General features: G+C 38.9%; 2 protein-coding genes across 4 annotated transcripts in view; both read right to left on the bottom strand.

Annotated features, from left to right (window-relative positions):
* Positions 1-1,140, bottom strand: part of LOC101860037 (coiled-coil domain-containing protein 173) — a 32,235-nt gene extending 31,095 nt beyond the window's left edge. The window contains exon 1 of the mRNA XM_035971426.1: positions 131-1,140. Within this exon, the coding sequence (XP_035827319.1) occupies positions 131-233 (103 nt within the window). The 5' untranslated portion in view covers positions 234-1,140. The remainder of the gene's footprint in view (positions 1-130) is intronic.
* Positions 1,141-1,148: 8 nt separating this feature from the next.
* LOC101858801 (sodium-dependent glucose transporter 1A) overlaps positions 1,149-18,747 on the bottom strand; it is a 19,357-nt gene continuing 1,758 nt past the window's right edge. The window contains exons 2-6 of one of the 3 annotated variants that reach the window (XM_005104763.3): positions 10,921-10,936; positions 10,182-10,390; positions 9,487-9,633; positions 8,504-8,642; positions 1,149-3,383 (exon numbers count right to left, since the gene is read on the bottom strand). In XM_005104763.3, the coding sequence (XP_005104820.1) occupies positions 2,233-3,383; positions 8,504-8,642; positions 9,487-9,633; positions 10,182-10,376 (1,632 nt within the window). In that variant the 5' untranslated portion in view covers positions 10,377-10,390; positions 10,921-10,936 and the 3' untranslated portion in view covers positions 1,149-2,232. Of the gene's footprint in view, positions 3,384-8,503; positions 8,643-9,486; positions 9,634-10,181; positions 10,391-10,920; positions 10,937-15,630; positions 16,445-18,747 lie in introns of those variants that run through there. The other 2 variants (XM_035971427.1, XM_005104764.3) reach the window with 2 other exon arrangements.

The raw sequence follows: 18,747 nt of genomic DNA, 5'->3' as shown, positions 1-18,747 counted from the left end.
ATATATTCGTTACCAGTGTCCACTACTTTAGTTTCTAAAGTGTTTTCATGAACAGGACACAGACAGAGATCCAGCAGCCGATCACAATTAGCAGAACAATGAAATAAAATGGGCTTGTAATTTAACATACCTGAATTCCAGATCAACAATATTCCACCATGGGATTCTGAAGTAGCAACACTTATAATTTTAAAATTAAGTAATTCCACACAAAAAAAATCATACAGAAACATAATAAAAATGAAAAGGAACTTCAAAAAGCTGGGTTGTCTTTAGTGCTATTTTTCTACTCCTATAATTTTTCCTGTTACAATTATGTAGCCTATAACACTGTGACTTTCTAAGCAAGGGATCTGTCAATATCAAAGGGGGCCACTCTGCAGGTTCAGCTAGTCTCATGCTCAAGTCCAGTGCCCTGGAACCCCTATTTGAATCCCTAAAGACAAGTCCATGAACATGGCCTGTTAGATTCTTCAATGCTTCGTCCCATTGGAGGTGGATATAAAATCGTGTAATGAGTCTTAAATTTCCTTATTCAGCTACAGTAGTCTCTGCCTAAACTCACGGTGCTCGGGAGGACTCATTAGCGTGTGTCTAGACGGAGCGAGCGTTTACATGTACCTTTGCAAAGGGAGAAAGGGACGCAATCATTTTATTGCCTTGATATTCTAGTGACCTCCCTTTGGGGTGGAGGTCACTTTGGCCGATAATGTGACTGTTTTGTGAAGGATTCCCCGACAGCGGTTAAGAATACAAAGGCGTTGGGGGGGGGGGGAGAGAAAGACAGACTCAATGTAATGAATATGAACTATAAAATGTCGGGAACAGATAGCATTGTAAGAGTAAACTGTTGGAGATAGAGATAATCATAGAGACTACGGCTCAGCCACGTGGCTTTCTAAGCAACCACTCCGACCGCAAATTCATGGACGACATCAGAATCATAGATCTCTACATTCAGAGAAACATTTCTCTTGTGATTCATTGAACAAGTACGTTATAAGAATATAAGTTCTTCGAGCGCAGCCGATAAGGGTTACTTGGGATCTAGAGGCCTGTCTAATGTTTTACAGCATTCACGCGCGTTGCGCATCAGGCCTAGGTCTAACTAAACATTACATGCAGTCACCCAAACACCAGTCAGAAACCTTTTCTCAACGATGCATTCCCAGTGACCAATCAAAAAACAATTCAGTCCCCTCCTCACCAACATTTCACCGACCAGCCCTAGACCGAGATCTAGACCTTTGTGTCTGTGGAAAGTTGGGTGTGAAAATGCTGTCCATCGCTCTCTTTGTTCGGCGAGAGGGGCAGTCTCACCAAATATCCGGTTTTCTATGCTTGTCTAATGCAAGCTGTGCAGGTTGTAGCTGTAGTGGAAATTCCCCGTTTTCAAGCTTTACCTGTCGGCGTGTTTCACGGATGGGAGCGTGCGTTTAGAGGAAGTGACTGTGCGTTTGTAGTCTAAATTATATAGTAAAAAAACCTGTCAGACGATGAAAGCATGCATTTGAGCGGAGCGTGCTTTTAGGCGGAGACTACTGTATTACATACACATCATACTAAGTCACACTGCCAAATGGTACTTTGAAGTAGGAATAAGAAAAGTAGCGACTAGTTGTTTTTAAAAAAATGTTTAAAACTCTTTGAAAAAGAAAAAATGCAATGCACTTTTCTTGTTCTTCATTTTTCTCATCCTGAGTGCTAAACAGAGTAAGGCCCTTTGCATTTAGGGGGCTCAGGTTTACGAGTCATAAAACTGAACCGAAAGATAAAAAGGGCTATCACAGATACCTCGTCTGTTACATTATGTGAATATGAAAATCATGGATTTTTTGGCAAAACAAATCACAGTAGTGTCTTTGTATATTCTTTAAAAAATATTTGCAGCAAACTCATTCCAAGTAGCATGAAGATGTTATCAAAAAGATATCTGCAGAAAGTTTATTACGTTTGGACTATTCCACAGACCCTCACACAATCTAAAAAATGAAAATGTTTAAATCTTTAAAAGACAAAAAATGAACTAGAGCTAAATGCAATTGACAATATGTTAAACTTCGTCTAACATTATGAAATGCCACTAAAATATGGCACAAAGCTTGCATAAATTAAAGATTTTGAAACATAAATATTAATACTGCAGTTGACAGCATTAAAACAATTTCACCGACAGTACTCTTATTTCCCCAACAAAACAAAAAAAGAAAGACTCATAAGTATCACAAAACATTAACGGATCTTTTCATCCAATGGGTCAACACAATTTTGTACTTTGCCCAAGTTCTCAGAACTTAACGGTTGATTTATTTCAAGCTCCACATCAATAGTGATATCTGGTGTCATTTGTAGTTTTCCATACCTTACATTCAGGTAGCACCTATTGAAAATCAGCAAAAATATAAACAGAACGCACAACAGGACAGTCTGATTTACTAAAAGGTAACAGAACCACATATTGGAAAATTCTTCCATGAGATAAGCCAATAACATGGGGTTAGCCATAGTGCCCAAACAAGCAGAGAGTAAAATGCAGGAAGAAACACGACCGGTCACTCTCAACAGTTCTTGCTCTGTCCACGAAAAGCCTGATGGGAAGACAGCTGACATGCTAAATCCTGCCAGCACTGCAAAAAAAGTGAGAGCCTTGATGGCACTAAACGTAGCACTGATATAAAATCCAGCAAATGACACAACCATGAGACTACAGCAAAGTGTTAGCAATTTCACAGGACTTAGTATTTTTGACAAAAATATCATTAAAAATCTGGACACAGCAAAAGAAGCCCAGTAAAACGCTGTTATATAAGCTCCCTTGGATTTGGATACAAAATCGTACTGTTTTACAAGAAATGTCATGAGGAAAGAAGCAAAAGTGTCTTCTACGCTACAGTACACTAAATAAAAAGCGCACACAGTGACTAGAACAAACACTAGAACCGGGCGAGGTAGGTCACGTTGTGTTAGAGTCTCCTCAGCAGTCTTCCCTTTCTTTTTTTCTTTCAGTTTCTCTTTAACATAAATTACCAGAAATGGTATGGCTGATGCAACACATAATATTCCTGTTATGAGAAAAGCATAGGCAACATGAGTCGTTCTCTCAGTTCCCACAGAAGGTGATGTCAAATTGAAGTTCTGTGAGCTGTTCCTACTCGGAGGTAAAATGCCGTATCCACTGGAGCTAGCATTCAATGGACCAACAGTTGTAACTGTAATCATGTTCAAACTGACTGTACTTGAATTTTCCTCGTCTTCCTTGGGCGCGAGGAAGGGCTCTGTATACAAGGGAGAGATGGTGCCTCCAAGGGCAAAGCAAAAATGGAGTAGTTGCATCAGTACTTGACCTTCATTTCCCCAGATCTGCATATGATTTGCATTTCCAGCTGTGAAGGAAAACAGAATACATTTACTTTCCTCTCTCATGAGGCATCAGCATATATATATATGAATCTTTTCAGAATAAATTAAGAAAATATGGCCAAATTGAAAGGCACTATCCTGCACATCAAATGTGTCACAAAACAACATTTTCAAGCTCTCTTCAGTTTTTAGGCATATGGAGTTATTGGTATCATCTTAAATCTTGTAAATTTACCCATCGATCTGAATAAAAGTCCAGATATTTGCAATTGAAGGATGTAGGGATCACCTGGTGCCAGAGGAAAATTAGTGACAAAATTGCCACCAAAGTTTGGTGACTTCCAAAGCTTGAGTGTTTTTGGAAACTGCTAATTTACATTTTTAGAGCTATTGATCAATATTTTTCTGGTAAAATCCAAAAAGAAATTTTAATAAATGGACACAGAAGGCGGTACTCCAAGTAAAAAAAAAAGGAATTGTAATAACAAACATGTGCAACAGTCAGAAAAAAAATGTTGGTCCTTTTGATATTTCATAATTTTGATGAGAGCCTAATGGGATGACGATGCCACACATACAGAAGCAGGATGGGAATGGAACAAGTGTGGACCAGCTCATGGAATTATTTCTTGGGGAACAAGTGCCTAGTGTTAGAGCTGAGAAAGTAATTTATAAAACTGAAAAGTAACATGAGCAGAGAGGGCAAAAATCTTTGTTACTTTCCCAAAATAGGTACACAGGTAGTATGTTATTCAAAAGTGTCACAGAAGTAACAACAGTAACTCAAGCAAAGATCACACAGTGAATCACAAAACATTTTTTTACTTTATAAATCATACACCTTTGTCAAAGTCAGAGGGCCGGTTAAAAAAAATTATGTACAGACACGAGGTATCACACTCCAGCACTGCTGCCCACCCACCAGCACATGTTTTAGTCATCAACTAACAAAACATTAGTACCAGTAATCTGGCTTTAAAATTTGTTATACCAAAATACAGTAGTCTCTGCCTAAACGCACGGTGCTCGGGAGGCCTCCTTAGCGTGTGTTTAAACGGAGCGTGCATTTACATGAACCTGAGGAATGGACGCAGTCGTCTCAATTCCTTGATATTGTAGTGATGCCCCTTGGAGGGTGGGGGCAACTGGTTGATAATGTAACGACACGTGACTGTTTTGTGAAGGATTCCCTGACAGCGGTTAAGAGGCGTTGAAAGGGGGTTGCAGAAAAACAGACTCAATGTAATTGGCGGGAACTGATAGCCTAAGGAGAAACTGTTGGTGATAGTCATAGAAACGACGACCCAGCCACGTGGCTTTCCAAGCGACCACCCCCGACCGTAAATTCATGGACGACATCAGAATCATAAAACTCTACATTCAGAGAAACATTTCTTTACGTTATAAGTTTTTCGAGCCCAGCTGATTAGGCTTACTTGACAAATCTTTAATCCTAGAGGCTTATCTAGTGTTTTACAGCATTCATGCGTGTTGCGCATCATAGCCCTTATATAGGTCTAACTAAACATTACACGCAGTCACTCAAACACCAGTCAGAAACCTTCTCTCAAAGATGCATTTCCAGTGACCAATTAAATAACATTTTAGTCCCCCCAACCCCCCAACATTTCACAGACCTGTCCTAAATCTATGTGTCAGTGGAAAGTTGGGTGTGAAAACGCTGTCCATCACTCTCTTTGTTCTACGTGAGGGTCAGTCTCACCAAATATCTGGTTGTCTAGGCTTGTCTTATGCAAGCTGTGAAGATTGGAGCAAACATTTCCCTTTATCAAGCTCTACCCGCCGGCATGTTTCGAGTATTGGAACGCGCGTTTAGAGTGAGTGAACATGCGTTTCACGGCGTCACTTTTCGCCCGATTCTGTTACTTTTAGTTCGCAGGACTCAGCAGCCCGTCGGAGCTCCCCGGCTCGGGATCACAGGGATAATGAGCCCTGAAGCGACTTTGCCGCTGTCGGTCAGGAAGTTCGCATTTTTGACTATGTTTAAAACGATATAACTTCTTCCCCATCCCACATAGCAAACCATTACGCAGATGTACTAAAAGCTCAATGTCTTGAGATTTATTCTGCGTTAGAATGGTTAGTCTCTGTGCCTTAGTTTTTGCTCTAGACAAGTGTTTGTAGAGTACCAAATCTGTCCTATTTTAGTTACAAACTTATGAATAAATGATTGTTAATTTTAAAAAGGCACGACAGATCTCTCCAAAATCTGTGTTAAACTGACTAAGAATATCATATCTTTTACCATGAGAAATCTTAAATCTGCGCTAGTAGTAATAGTCAAGTTATAAGAGAAGAAAGATGCACATCTGCATTTTTTAACTAAAGACGATCAGCGTTAGCTCTTATTTTACTATTAAACAAAAGAACGTTACTCTGCGTTTGTTCATGAATCATGCTGTGTCTGTGGCAGCCTGCATACAACTAAAAAGATATAATATAAGCGATTAAAAAACCCACAAAACCGTGTAAATATATGGGTAGAGATAAACTTCTTGTTTGGAATAAAAATAATGACAGTTGAAACATTCATTCTTAGTTTTTGTGTAGAAAATATGTGCGGACACAATTATGAATGTAAAGAAATCAGTCACATTGTAAGTTATTGCAAATGGTCATAGAAACGAAAAAAAAGCTGGAAAAGTCTGGTGCTGATTCAGTGTCCCTGGAAAGCTAGAAATTATTCTTATAACCCAATTACGAGAAGTCATCCCTATTATTCAGTCAACTTACAAAACCTGGACTTAGCGTTTTAAGGAAAATAAGGAATTTCTGGAGTGTAATGGATACTGTTCGTGTATTAGATCTACGTTGAAGATGTATTCTAGCACTAAAATCGATTTGTACTTTTCATAGAGAAACTTCATGGTAACTTTTATAAACTTTCGAGAAAATATGCGAATATTCACGATTATATTAGATACATAAAGTTGTATTTGGAGGAATTACTTCATAGCGAATTGTGAGCCTGATGGATAAAATTGTAAAATTACAGCCTTCTATTATAAGCGCAGATACCATCTTTTCTGAGTATCTGCACCAATGTTATGTCGTTCATATTCCAAAAGTTCGACAGATTTTGACGATGCCTTTTTTTTATATTGATTTTTTTTCATTCACGCTAGTCCAAAAAAAAATTACAATTTAGCATTGCCGACTCCAGCGCGTCTAACGAAATAACCAGACAAGTTACAACGTCCGTTCTTTTTTAAGTCTCAAGAGCAGAAATGCGTGCTTTTGATGCACTAAATGAGAATTACCATAAATACAAGGATACACCTTAAATTGTACGTTGAAAAGTACCAAAAATTAGGTCGGCCCAGACAGAGCGGCGACAGGGAGCTGACCCCCGTGACCCCGACGTGATAAGGCGCCCAGCGGGGAACCCCCCGCGGCAACTAAAATTCCACTGCCGGTGCGCCTTTGTTTGTACTTCTAAATTGTATAGTAAAAACCCGTCAGATGACGAAAACGTGCGTTTGAGGGGAGCCCACTGTAGATAGTCCTTTTCCCTGAGTTGTCAAAGACAGGGTTAGAAGTTCAAGGATAAAAGGATAAATGTAGTGTAAACAGGGACTTCATCTATTGGGACTCATCATTATTGCGTTAAGAAAAAAAAAAGTGGGGGAAGGGGTAGTTATTGCTCGGAAAAACAAAAGAAACCTTTGGAATGACATAATATGTTACAAGCTTAAGTCTCTTATTTGCTTACAATGTTAACTTAATGCAAAAACGAAGGAATTAATTTCTTTACATCTTGTAAACCTAATGCCTGCTTAACTCCTGGATTTGGCACAACTAACATTTTTATAAGGGCTAAGTGATGCTGAGCAGCAACAAGGGCTCAATATACAGAAGGTGTTCAAAAGTTAGACAGCTGCATTTGATGAAGTGACAAAGACTATTGGTGTCTAATTGTTTTTCTCCTTTAAAAGATAGGTAGTCAAATAACAATGGAATTCTCAGAAATTGGAATTGGGGGTATTGCAATCAATAGTTTTGTAAAATTGAAGAAAAAAAATTGTAACAATTTTGCCAAATTCCCAAAGGTGGGCAGTCCTCCTTCAGCCAAACTAACAAATGTGTCACAACGTGGTGGAATCAGGCACTCGTCAATTTTTAGGCATGTGGAGTAATTGGTATCATCTGAAAGCTTATTCATTTGCCCTGCTTTCAATAAAAAAAACATCCATTTATCATGAATAACAGTCAAGATATTTGCGATTGAAGAAGGTGAGGTCGACTGGTTTCATTGGTGAAATAAGCGAGAAAATGGCCGCCAAAGTTTGGTAACTCCAATAGCTAAAGAGTACTTAAAAACTGAAAAATGACATATTTTTTTGCATTTACCTTAATAGATGTTTTTCAATAAACCTAACACAGAAATATGTTTTTATATGGACATACAAAATGGGTTGAGCCAAAAAGCTAAAATTTGATAAAATTGCTTAACTGATGGAAATACGCCTGATTCTCCGATTTCGTTATTTTGACGAGCGCCTGATTTCACCATGATGCCTCACAAATATTAGAAATAATAACAGAAGGGGAAAAAAAAGTTAACTCAAAATTCAAAGCATTGTCTCTATTTTCTACAAGCAGATCAACCTATAATGACTATAGTTTGCTAATGAAAGAAAACTTGACGTCCCATTCTCGTTTTTCATGAGAAATACTCAAACATTAATTTTTCACGTTATGTACAAAGCATTGGTACTTAATCAAAACTTTATACATTTTATTTCTTAAGGCCCAGTCCGCTGTGTTCCATTTTCTTCTGTCGGTATCAAGTGGAGAAATATACATGCAGGCTGGATTTCAGAATTTGAAATAATTGATCAAAATAAAATTACATTGAGAGACCCTGTTAGACCCCATTTTAAAAATATAATGTCAAAACTTTATAAAGCAGACAAGGATACCTAGGGAATATCAACACTAAAACCCTAGTTCTTGTGAGGGCCAAGAAAACCTTTTCAAAGAGCATTTGAGAACATAATTATTACAACATACAGAGAATAAGAAGTAAACCATACCCACCCCTGAGATTACACATAAAACAGCAAAAATAAAAATGGAGAAGAAAAATTCAGGCACCAGGCCACTTGTAGAAACAACTCACTTGTGTCCACAAAGCCACAAGCCACACCCCCAGCACCACGGATAAAAATCATCAAAGCGTATGGGGAGCAGTATGGAGTTATACAGCAGACCACCCCTAGAAATGTTGATCCTATGAAGAGTAATAAACTCTGGCTCACCTGAAAAAAAAAAAGAGAATGAAGTCAACTGAAGATCTCCAAAGCACTATTCGCAAAGACAAAGAAGTCAAATACTTGTCACTTCTGCTATTTTTAACTTTTAACTGCAGTGGCAATGGAGCCAGCACATGTCATTAATGTAAAGGCATGTAAAGTAATCACCTAAAAAACACAGCAACAACAAAAATATTGGACAGAGTCATTAGGATTAGGATAAAATAGGGATACATGTCGAAAAAAAAATAAATTCAGTTGGACCTGAAAACTACAAACTATGATTAATCAACGAGAAAAACGAAAACAAGTTCATGATTTTATAAAATAAAGCCCTTTTTGTGCTGACTATGATGGGAAAAAAGGTTGGATACTGAGAGTATTTACGTTTTCTCAGCATTCTCTTTGGCATCGTCTCATCAAAATAAAGCAAAGTCCTTTACACTTGTTAATTCTACTCCTTCTATGAAAAATCCACTCATCTATACTTCACCAGAGGAACACGTGTATTAAGGGATGAAAAGGTAAAGAACGAGCTAAATAACAGTACTTGGCCTCTAGTAATAAATGTGTCTGACTAAAACCTTCCACGCCACCTTCCTTTCAGCCTTATAAATATAGGCCTTTGTCATCAAACCAATCCTTGCAACATAACCTCTTAAAGAGCTATTTGCCCTTTCTCCCATGGTTTAAAGTACAGTAATTGTATTTTGGTGGCATCTAAGAAGAACTTGGGGAGGAGAAATATCCTCAGACGTTTATGAATTCATGAGGCATAAGGTAGCAAATATGAGGAGGGAACAAGGTACACATCATTCAAAAAAAAGAAACAAGGGAGGTTTATTCTTACATAGTTATATACAGCTCCAGTGGCCACGGATCCGATGAAGTAACCAATAGATCCAGCAGTAAAAAATGCAGCCCCTCTCTCTACATCTGTGTTGGTGATGATCTGAAGGTCTAAAAAAGTTGGGCCATGCATACCAATACACATGCCCTGTGAAAAACAAAAGCAAAAAGACTGTGGAAACTACAAGATAATGCAGCAAAGCATGCTAAACTTGAAAGGATATATTATATGAATTATTTGAACAAAAATCTGGATCCCACCTTTTTTAATAAACATAACATTATATTCTTTCAAATTCATATATATATATATATATATATATATATATATATATATATATATATATATATATATATATATATATATATATATATACAGTCTGTGATTTCATACAGTATGTAGGCCTATTTTCTTAACCTCATGGTCAGGCCTAGGTAGAAACAGAATCAGCCTTTGGACCTTGATCCCACCATGTATCGCTGGCCTTCTGGGAACACTCATCTTCCCACTCAATTCCTCTGTCCAAGATGAAAAATGTCTAAGACACATTTCGATGGCTCCCTTGAAACTAAATCTAGGACAGGTTCGACTGTATTTATTTCACATCCAATACCCTAAGATACTTAAGATACTTGATTTTTAGATCTTATTACCACTGCAACAGTAAGAATTTTAGCAAAGCAAGACATACTCACCAAAGTAAGAAAAACAAGGGAAATACACAAAGAATTTATAAGCTTCTTTTTGTAGATAGGATCTTTTAGCTGTTCCTTAAGGGGCTTCCGTTTCTTTTTCTTCTTTGAAAAAGCATCCTCTTGCTTCAAAGGATCTAGATCTTGTACATCTCTGTTGCCTTTGATAATCTCTCCCTCTGGAGAAATCTCATCCATTTCAGTTTGTAGGCCTGATGGTAAACAAAGAAAGACGGTCACCGATTACATGGGGCTATAAGGAACAAAAACTCAGAACATCAGCCACAGATATAACACAAACACAGAAAACTCGAAATCATGGATAGCTCGAGCAGTTTGCCTTTCCACGACTGATATCTCATTAATTTTTGTATCGGTTAACCCGAAAAAAGGTTGTCAAAAATATATATTTGTCAATTCCTGATGTGTTTGAGTCATCCATGCCCACACATACTTTACTACAGATCTGATCTGTTTAAATTCATTATGTAAAGTGTCCTGTTTTCACGCAAATTTTAGCCAGACTACAGTGTTAACACCTGGCGATAGTGAAATCTCTGCCACTTTCAAGGCACTAAACCTCAGCCATAATGTTATTGGTGCTTGTCCACTTGACAGTCCACCATAATAATCTGTTTCACTGTGAGGGATGCTTGAATAACTGCTGTCAACCTGTGCTGTGTCAATAAAAGGTGGCAATTAGGACCCAAATGCTAACTTTACCCCAAACCCTTGACCTTACCTTAAAAGTTGTTTGACTTGTCCAGTGGCAGACCATCAGGTAGAATAAAAACATAGTGGAACATCGTTTAATGGACTGGCGAAGTCATATATATATAACATTAACTATGTGTCCCTATCAGACGGCCATTTTAGCAGCCATTTTTTTCCTCTTCAAGACAGTACTATTCAAAAAAATTATGATTCCCTCTACAGATAAACAGCAGTGTCATCTTGCCTATCAGCCAGTTCACTGGTTTTTGCAAGACAAAACACTCAGCAGAGTAAGACGTTATACTGTCAAGTCAAGAAACGCTGCTCACAGGCATAAACTTTAAAGCATGGATCATACGAGCCTCAAAATTTAATCAAGAAGCCTTCGAACATTATTATAATTCCAAAATTGCAAAACAAAATCATCATTACTTTCTATTACTATTAGAAATTGAGTGGCTGCATAAAAAAGTTGGAAATCGACAAAACAGCTGCAAACCCCCATAAAAATAATACAATAAAATCCCTGATTAAATAAAATCTTATTGAGCCTTTAAAATGAAAACTCGGCAAAACTGAAGCAAATCCGGCAGCCCTGCAGATTTGATTTAAATGACTCTACTGTAATAGGATAATGAGCAATAAATTCCAGTTAATATTTTATTGTAAGCCTTGATGTAGGACATATTATATTAGTTGAAGGAGATACGTGTACCCAAAATTGACCATCCTATCTGACATGGTTAAGTCCTTAAAACTTGATGATATCATGAGTAATATTTATCTAATTTGTGCAACTGAATGTAATTTAGCGATCTATAACCAAGTTAGACTTTTACTCACTTGGGCCTACTAATAATAATTTAATTAAATTGTCGCGTAAGACTCCGCCATACAGGCCATTTTGAAAAGTGACAAGACAAAGTCTTTAAATGCTGAGCAGTTGAAATTCAGTCTGACATTGCCACAGCAACCATGCAGTGATCAGTCAAAGCCATGCCATGCTCTAAATTCATCAGAGTCAATAAAAAATGGGATAGGGTGACCTTATTTAGGCCACATATGGCCTAAATAAGCTAAACCCCCTCCCTTACCTTATTTAGGCCACAGGTGGCCTAAATAAGCTAAACCCCCCTCCCTTACCTTATTTAGGCCTCACCTGTGGCCTAAATAAGCTAAACCCCCCTCCCTTACCTTATTTAGGCCACACCTGTGGCCTAAATAAGCTAAACCCCCCTCCCTTACCTTATTTAGGCCACACCTTTATACAAAGTCACAGAAATATTCCTTTTGTGCTTATTGAGGTACAGTGCAGGGTGATTTTACCTACAAGGATAATTGGACAAAATGGGCAACATCTTTATTGCTAATGGTCATATTTAGACAAATCCTATATCATTGTCTTTTTTTTTCTTAACTGCTCATGGTTATTAAAGAGTAAGCCAACTAGGTAGTAATTTCGGATTCCTAATACTAATATTATGGGCATTCTTAAAAATTTTTAACTTGTTTTTACCGCTTTTCTCAACGTAAAACGGATTCCGTAAAAAAACAAAACAAGAATGACCTTATCTTTCTTTTTCAAAGTATTGTGCATATATATATGTGTGAAACTATATATATTCTATGCTTTCATGTACCTGAAAAAAAGCTAATAAAGGCAAGCAAAATGTTCTTCAGATACATAGATCTAGTAGTAGGCCCACTGGAATTTTTTTATAAACCGGGAAAGATGACCAGAAAATAACAAAATTATTTTATGATCTTCACTTGCACTTGCAATTTTTTGGACAAATTATAGTCTACCTCATTGTCTTTTTTTCCCCGCATTTTTCTTCACTATTCATTACAACTGGCATGTATTGTTTTCAGTTATTATAAAGGAAGTGGATAGGCGGACTACGGGGTCTATCTAGCCAAAAGGATAGGTGGACCCCGGGGTCTACCTAACAAAATGCTAGGTTTTAGGATGTGAACCCCGGAGTCAGCATAGTGAAATAAGTAGTAGATCTAGGTTTAACTAAGGATTGATGGACCCCGGGGTCAACATAGTGAAATAAGTAGATCTCAGTTTATTTTATAGTAGGACTGGTGGAGCCCGTGGTCAACGTAGCAAAATTATAAGTAGATATTGGTTTAATTAAGGATTGGTGGACCCCGGGGTCAACGTAGTGAAATCAGTAGATCTAGGTTTAATTAAGGATTGGTGGACCCTGGGGTCAATGTAGTGAAATAAATACATGTAGATCTAGGTTTAATTTTAACGGATTGGTGGACCCTGGAGTCAACGTAGTGAAATAGGTAGGTTTAAGGTGGACCCCAGGGTCTACCTAACGAAATACTAGTTAGGTATTTAGAATAGGTGGAACCTGCGGTCACCGTAGTAAAATAAGTAGGTTTAATCAAGGTGTACCGGGGGTCCACCAATCCTTAATTAAACCTTCTTATTCCTCTACAGCTATGGTGACTCCGGGGTCCACCAATCCTTTTAAAATTAACCTTACTTATTTCACTACGCTGACCCCGGGGTCCACCAATCTTTAAAGAAACCTACTTGTTTCACTACGGTGACCCCGGGGTCCACCTGTCCTAAAACCTAGTATTTCGCTAGGTAGACCTCGGGGTCCACCTTAAACCTGATTATTTATCACTACGTTGACCCTGGGGTCCACCAATCCTTACTTAAACTTAAACCAAACCTTATTTCACTATGGTGACTCCGGGGTTCACATCCTAAAACCTAGTATTTCCCTCTGCAGACCCCAGAGTCCACCTATCCTCTACAGGACTAAACTATTATCAATTTGCAATTTTCATTGATTAGCATATTTAAAAAAAAAAATATTGAATCAGAGACTCGCTGTCTAAAAAGTCCACTGCTAATGCTATTCTTTTCAAAGAAAATGGCACAATTTGATTTTATGACATGTTGAAAAAAAGAGTTTTAAAAATATCCCGAAATCAACATAAAATGATTATATAGATCTCTCTCTCTCTCTCTCTCTCTATATATATATATATATGTGTGTGTGTGTGTGTGTGTGTGTGTGTGTGTGTGTGTGCTTGTGTGTGTGTATTTTATTATGTATACTAAAAGACTGAGCAGATGCTTACAATGTAAATTCTGTGCTCTACAAGTAGTGAAAATATTAAGTTTGCGCAAAACAGATTTTAGAAAAAAAAGTTGGATCTAATTATTCTAATACAAGTAAAAGTGATTGTTATGCTGAGATTTGTTATTATTGACTCTGGAAATACAGTTACTTGCTGAATCTAAAAGTAACTAGAACTGTGCAATTCGTTTTATTTCAATTCCAAAGCCCAAAGGCATAGCAATAATAAGTTAGATCTAGATCTAGCAGTTGTAGGCTCTCTGGCTGCTTCTAGCATAGGTCTGCTACTACTGATTCTAGACAGGGAATCTAGATCTTGCTATCGCCTGCACTATTAAAGTCAAATATATGGTAAAATAAAAACAAAACTGAATTTTTTTCAGTCAGTACATCCCAATTGCCATAGTCGCACGTATTAATAGTTGAATAATGCGATACCGCAGCAACACATTATCACAGTGTGCAGGGGAGAGCGAGGTGCCCGGTCGATTCGGTGGTTCGGCTTTTGTAGATCTATGCATTTTTTACGGAAAGCCCTATTACCTAACCCTCTTACTAGATCTATTAGTGTTGTGATAACTTCAACCTCTACAGCTCAGGCATCAAAAGATGCTGGTAAATAATAATACGTCCTGAAGTTTCATAATTTATTTTTATACAGAATAACACAGTACACAACCAGTAGTTTTTATTTCATCGAGTTATAAAAATGGCCTTTGTATAAAAATTGCCTTGTTTTCAGAAGCAAATTTTAATAGTTCTAGTTCTACCGAATTCAACCATTTTGATGATCTTTCTTTTCCTTTTAAAAAGATGTAGATCTAGGCCTGTCGGATGTGGCAGTGCGAATAACACTGAGTTGTTTAGATCTAGACCCATCAAAACACGAGGCTTCGTGGCCGATCACAAAAGTCTACGGGGCTTATCGAGGCCGATTCGCCCTGAGCACTTTCACTAAACTGCCTACTAGATAGAATCTACTACCAAATATTCTCTACACGATCTTTGCTACTACTACTGCTAGGCCTACTACCCTACATGTACTACTACGAGACAGTACGAGAGAGTGTCACTCAAGCAAAGATAGTGTAACTTTGACTCAGCCACGTAGTGTACACTCTTTTTATACCCCAAATTTAACCCGGAAGTCCATTCGGAGGATTTGACTTTTTCACTTGACCAAAGTGTGCCAAAATGGTAGCCTAGCTTTTGCCCCTCCATGAAGGAAAAATCTGGCCCTCATTCAAACCATTGGGATTGAGCAAAATTTTGCGTATTGTGCTTTGTTCTTTACAATATTCATTATGGTTATGATTTATAAGTTGTACACTGAGACAAAACCGTACTAAATGAGAAAGGTGCACCATTATGAAAGTGGAACGAACTCAGTTGCCTGAAAAGGGTAGTTTGAGCATGTGTGGCCTTATAAGCTAAACCCCCCTCCCTTACCTTATTTAGGCCATATGTGGCCTAAATAAGCACTCCCTAAAAAATATAAATACAGAAGTCTCCGCCTAAGATCCCACGGCTTACAATCCCAATTTGCTTATTTAAGATCCCGCTGTTTAAAGAAAACAGAATTTTTACTATACAAAAGTCACCACAAAGATCCCGCTCTCACTCACTCTGAAGGTCTACAGTCGGCTAAGATCCCGCATTTCAGATCATAATTTACTGAACAAAAACGTGGTCGGGCACAGCCAAGAGTGAAAAGTTGACATTGATGAACTGCCAGTTGCTTCAAAGATCAGCGACTCTCGTGAATGTGATCACATAAGCGTTGTAACACTCTATGAAATGGTACAATGTTTGCCCCAGACGGGATCACTCCGAAGTGTGAACTGACCGACGCGTTTGTTTTCCCGAAACATCAAACTCGCGTCTGAGCTCTCTGCCTAAAATTACATCACTCGCAGGGTGGGTAGGGCCTACATTTTTGCTCCAGGTGGGATCACATCGATCTGTGAGCTCTTCCCTGATTATTGCAGCAGTTTTCTCTAGATATTCCTGAATTTGCGAAACAGAAAAAATTTGAATTGGTGTTACAGTGGAATCCTGTGCGAAATGTCCGTTTTAGCAGGATTCTCGTTATAAGGGATCCAGTCATAAACTCAAGGGAAATGATGATGTAGGCCTAATCTACGAGTTCGGTGTTCTGTTTGTACCTTTTTATTATCTCCCCTGATGATGATTTTGTTCAACGTGACCTCTAGGTCTTACTTGATCAAAAATCGAATCAAGTTTCTTTCTCTAGTGCTAGCGATGTTGACAGCTCGGCGTTTGCGACCAGAAGGAAAGGGTTCTAGGCTAACTTGCCCGCTGTGTTGTCCCCCACCCTACCACACCCTGTGGTGCTTTCTGTCTGCTTGCACACATTGGGTACACACCAAACCCTGCCCACGTCACATTCTCATTCCATCCATCACAGCACTGTGATCTCTCCATATCAGAGAAGTGAGAGGTATGGTAGGCCTAGACAATCTAGACAAGGTTGGCCTATCACGCAATGTGTTCTGCTTGTCTGTACATGCCATACCCTTCTCCCTCATTCACTGCAGCCTTCATTGTTGACACATATGGGCTCTCCCATATTTTGTTTTGCTAGATCACCAACAAGTTTCTCAACTGACGAAATTTTACATTATGTATAATTGGCCTCTATGCGCTGTGCACAGCAGCAGCAATATTCCGCTATAACCGATTTGCGTGTTTGTCTGATTGTGCTATAGCAGTATTTTATTTACTAAGATAAAGAAGGGAAAAAACGGGTTTTAGAATAGTGTCTTAACAACAGACTTCTTGTTATTTCAGGACTCGTTAGAAGTGGACTCCACTGTATTACAACGTAATGGTGCGTAATGTCAAAGGCGGGGGAACTCGGTCAGAGCTGGAACGCTATAAATTTTGGGCAGGTAAAGGGGAGGGGCAACTGGAATAGCATAGATCTTGAGATTCACTTCTATAGGATTAAGTGTACGTGGCATGCCTCATGCCACTGTGAGTGGCATGCCTCATGTCACTGTGATTGGTCATCAAGGTTGACCACTCTTTGTTCGCTATATATTTCATAAACCCACCCAGGGGTCACATCTGTTCATTTTAGAGTGGAGGGAGACCATGTTACCGGTTGTGAGCCTTAACATGGGTCACCGTAGATTCTTCCCTGGGTTGGTCGGCTAAGATCCAACATTTTCCTTGCTCCTGAGCACCGGGATCTTAGGCGGAGACTGCTGTACGTCAGTATCAGTAACAGTATCATTTTTACTTTCACTTCCGCTGCATGCTCTACTCAGGTATTGTAATAGCACTTTCCCTTTTCATTAAAAAAAAAATTCATGCGAATTTCGACTATATTTATGTTCAGTCGGACCGGTGTAACACGGCCACCCATTGTCAAGGAGAAAAATAGCCATATATAACACAGGTGGCCGTTTTAGGCAGAACTGATCTAAATAAAGAAAGCAAACCATTCCCCTCTGAGGTTGAAACCGGGGCTGGAATGCCGTAAAAAGGTGAATTCAAATGGGTTTTTGTTTTCTTTTGAAAAAGGGGGGTGGAGGGGTGGAAAGAAGGGTTCTTTTTGTTGTTGTTCTGATGATTAGTTTTTTTTTAGGGGGGTTAGTTTTTTCTTTGCTGTTTATTTTGTACCTCTCGTCCACATCGTGGGAGAAGGAAACAGTTCAACAAAGTAGGGGATAGCTGGGTTTGGGTGAAGTACAGTGTGACTTAAGTCACTGAGGCGTTACGCTAGCCGTGAAGGCCGACCCGGGTCACCCTGAAATGTTGCTGGCTAACGGGGCTCAGGTGAAACTGCGACTGGCTTAGCAGGCCGACAGTGGATATTATTATTGCTCAAGAAAATAAAAGGAGACACAAACGGACCGATCAAAATGGAAAACGACCTAGCGAGGAAAACGGACAACGAAAAAGAATAAAGGCGATGCTGGAGTGAATCTGTAGCAGACACCCTCAGAGCTCACGGGATGTCCCTCCTACAGGCCACTCACCTTGCTTCAGACAGACGTCTGTGTCTCCCCGCGACACCCACCGCTACAAGCGGAAGAATAAAGTAAGTAAATGCTGATTTTGTGCAAGGGGATTTAATTAATGTAAGACAATGAAGACCGAGTGCCGTGGTAAAACAAACATGTGGGTCACAACCACTCAGAGAACAACCAACGCTTCTGCAGAAAGTTCACGTTAATGTCCATAGTTACTTTGTTACTATAAAAGGTAAACAAAAAAGGTGACCAGTCACCTCGGATACGATTTGTGTACGAGTTGCAGGCGAGGCTTTTATAGGTTATCACAGATCACATGCTTCTCTCATCAGCACTTGAAAATTTATTGTTACCCATTGGGTCAACCTGGGTAAACATTCATTGGGGGAACAAACAAGAACATAACGACAAGTGAATGGATTATGATGGCCTATCCACTGCGTCAAGGGCCGATAACAAATTTATGACAGAGCATCGGGCGATGCAAGACATGCCTGGCCGTCTTGGGGTGGTAAATATGGCCATGAGTTGATAAAATAAGGTGGTCACGGCCGCGTTGAAAAGGTGGTCGCGGCTGCGTTGGACAGGTGATCGTTTAACACAGTTAATGTGTATTGAAAAAACGCAAGGGGGGAATTGGAAAGTAGCCGTTTGTACGGCTGGCCGTCATGGCAGGTTTGACAGTAAATGTATCCACCACAAATTATTAGTTCTCATAATGTCTTGTTTTTCTTTATATAT

The sequence above is a fragment of the Aplysia californica genome, unplaced genomic scaffold (assembly GCF_000002075.1).
Source record: "Aplysia californica isolate F4 #8 unplaced genomic scaffold, AplCal3.0 scaffold00435, whole genome shotgun sequence".
Classification (NCBI taxonomy): domain Eukaryota; kingdom Metazoa; phylum Mollusca; class Gastropoda; order Aplysiida; family Aplysiidae; genus Aplysia; species Aplysia californica.
Note: the sequence above shows the minus strand (reverse complement) of the source record. Positions and strands in the feature narration are given on the sequence as shown.